General features: G+C 42.2%; 1 protein-coding gene across 1 annotated transcript in view; it reads right to left on the bottom strand.

Annotated features, from left to right (window-relative positions):
* Window positions 1-222: 222 nt before the first annotated feature.
* The window catches only part of LOC107667770 (collagen alpha-2(I) chain-like), a 19,511-nt gene continuing 17,200 nt past the window's right edge, over window positions 223-2,533 (bottom strand). Inside the window, exons 46-50 of the mRNA XM_016459494.1 lie at window positions 2,027-2,134; window positions 1,605-1,851; window positions 1,295-1,479; window positions 940-1,182; window positions 223-687 (exon numbers count right to left, since the gene is read on the bottom strand). Of these exons, the coding sequence (XP_016314980.1) occupies window positions 541-687; window positions 940-1,182; window positions 1,295-1,479; window positions 1,605-1,851; window positions 2,027-2,134 (930 nt within the window). The 3' untranslated portion in view covers window positions 223-540. The remainder of the gene's footprint in view (window positions 688-939; window positions 1,183-1,294; window positions 1,480-1,604; window positions 1,852-2,026; window positions 2,135-2,533) is intronic.

Genomic DNA, 2,533 nt, shown 5'->3' with positions numbered 1-2,533 from the left:
CAGTTGTTTACTCCACAGCTGCTTGTATAGCACCATATAATATCGCTGCTTCAAGTATTGGAGCACCTTTGAAACAGGACAGAACTTGAAGCCTTAGTACCAACTAGTGACAACTAGGATGTTGAGTAATATTTTCCTTTACACATGAGGTAGTTTAAACCTTACGGAAATTGTGTTTTTAAACTTCCTCTTTGGAAGATATACAAAGACCACAAAGTGATGTATACTTTCATTGTTTTTATTACACTTCTTTTATTTTTACAAAATGATGACATGTCCCATAACATGGTGTTATCCCGTGTCTCTTTGCACTGCTGTATTAATTTGCATTGCATGGTGTTATCCCGTGTCTCTTTGGGCTGCTGTATTAATTTGCATTGCACAATGCTCCGTTCAGTCCATTGGTCCTCTCCGATAGAGCCCAGCTTAAGCAAGTGGATTTGCGGAAAAAAATCAGCATTCAGTATAAAAAACACAGACAGAAGGGCAGAGATTTTTCTTTTTTCTTTCTTTCTCTCGTTTAATTTATCTTGAGTCTATTTATTTGAAACAGACTGGGCCAATGTCCAAACCAAACTCTTGATCTGCGCCACCAATGTCCAAAGGTGCAATGTCGAGGATGGGAAGGCGAGATGGTTTATTTGTTCTGTATTCAATGACTGTCTTGCTCCACTGGCCAGTGTGTCTCTGCAGGGATGCAACAAAAAGACAAAACATGTTGAGTGACATCTTTTTTTGACAAACTGTCATAAACATGCCAAGGTGTAAACATGTATGGACTTCCTTGGCTAGCTCATGTAATTGTGACAGTATGTCTCATATGCATGTTGAACACTATCCTCTGTATGATACTAAACTCTTAACCTCTTATTTTGTACTTATCATACTAACTGAACAAAGATTTTGTCTGTATAATCAAAGTGTAAAAAGAGAACTTACACTGCAGCCATCCTCTAGGACGCTGAAAGTGAAGCGGCTGTTGCCTTCTGCCCTGAGCTCCACATCATTGGAGCCCTGCAGCAACACAGCCTTCTTCAGGTTTCCATTCTCGGCATCCATGTAGGCGATGCTGTTCTTGCAGTGGTAGGTGATGTTCTGGACTGCCTGGTTGGCCAGCAAACGCATGAAGGCCAGCTGAGTAGCCATGGACTGTGGGCTCAGGGTCTCATCATTGTAACCGAACTGAAAAGGGAATGGAAAAAGACAACCTTCAGACTACTTTCTCTTGATAAATCTTGAACAGTCAGTACAGTAATTAATTTAGTCCTTTCTATTGTGAAATTCTGTAACTTACCTCAGTACCACCATTGATGGTCTCGCCGAACCAAATGTGTTTCTTCTCCTGGGAACTTCTGTACCAGTTTTTGCGTGGGATGCTTTCTGGGTGGGGTTGGATGCAGGTCTGGCCAGTAGAGAAGTCACAGTAGGCCTTGATGGCATCCATGGTGCAGCCCTGGTTGGGGTCAATCCAGTAGAAACCTACAGTGGAAGAAAACAATACAGATCATTAGGGAAAGTCAGAGGCAGTAAGAGTGTTAGAACTATTGGAAGATGGGTTAGTGCTATTGGAAGAAGAAAGACCTTAAACTGCTTTGGTCACTTACCGCTACTCCATTCAGGGTGGCTGAGCCTGATGTCACGGCAAGTACGGGCAGGGTTCTTCTTTGAGCCCTCAGGGGAAAGTAGATTCTCAATCTGAGTGTTCAAGGACTTGATGGTAGCATCCACCTCATAATCTTTAGCCCTGAGAGAGGCCTGGTCAGCTCTGTACTCATCATAGCCTCCAGATGTGTCATATCCACCACCAGCTTGGCCAGGGGGTCCGGGAAGACCAGGAGTTCCTGGAGGACCCTAGAGTTAAACACACTATTAATTTACCACACATCGTATTCATGGTTACAACTTTGGTGTCTTCTGTACATTTCATCTCAAGGTAAGGTACGGTATTTTCTATATTTTATAATATATATTTTCTGTTTTCTTTATATCTGTGTCAAGAGTAATACTCAAATGTATGTTTACTTACAGAAGGTCCAACATGTCCAGGAGGACCACGGTGTCCAGAGGGTCCAATAGCACCAGGCATGCCATTTGAACCATCCTTACCAGGGGGGCCATTAGGACCAGCTGGGCCCTAAATACAAAATGCAGACAACCATTTTGCACATTTCCACACTTTTATTACAAAATCATGTGTGGTAAGTCTTAAAGAGCAGGTCATATGGGTTTTTGAAAAATATCTCTTTTGCAGTTTATAACGTAGCTATCCTTAAATGAAAACAATCTGCAAAGTTGTTAATCAAAAAAGTGCATGATAAATAAAGATATTGTCTCTCAAAAGAGAGAGTCTATTCTGAATCGCCTTAACGAGTCGTTATATTTTCGAATCTTTTGCCTGTTACCGGTATACGTCACTGGGTAATACATTTGCATAATTCCCGCCTGCCCGCGAGTCTGACCTGCCCACAAACACTTCCGCTAGTTAGTGTGTTTACATTAGGGTGACCATACGTGCCATTTTCCCAGGACGCGT

The sequence above is a fragment of the Sinocyclocheilus anshuiensis genome, unplaced genomic scaffold (assembly GCF_001515605.1).
Source record: "Sinocyclocheilus anshuiensis isolate Anshui unplaced genomic scaffold, SAMN03320099.WGS_v1.1 scaffold2109, whole genome shotgun sequence".
Classification (NCBI taxonomy): Eukaryota; Metazoa; Chordata; class Actinopteri; order Cypriniformes; family Cyprinidae; genus Sinocyclocheilus; species Sinocyclocheilus anshuiensis.
The sequence above is the reverse complement of the archived record's forward strand: the minus strand, read 5'-3'. Positions and strand labels throughout refer to the sequence as shown.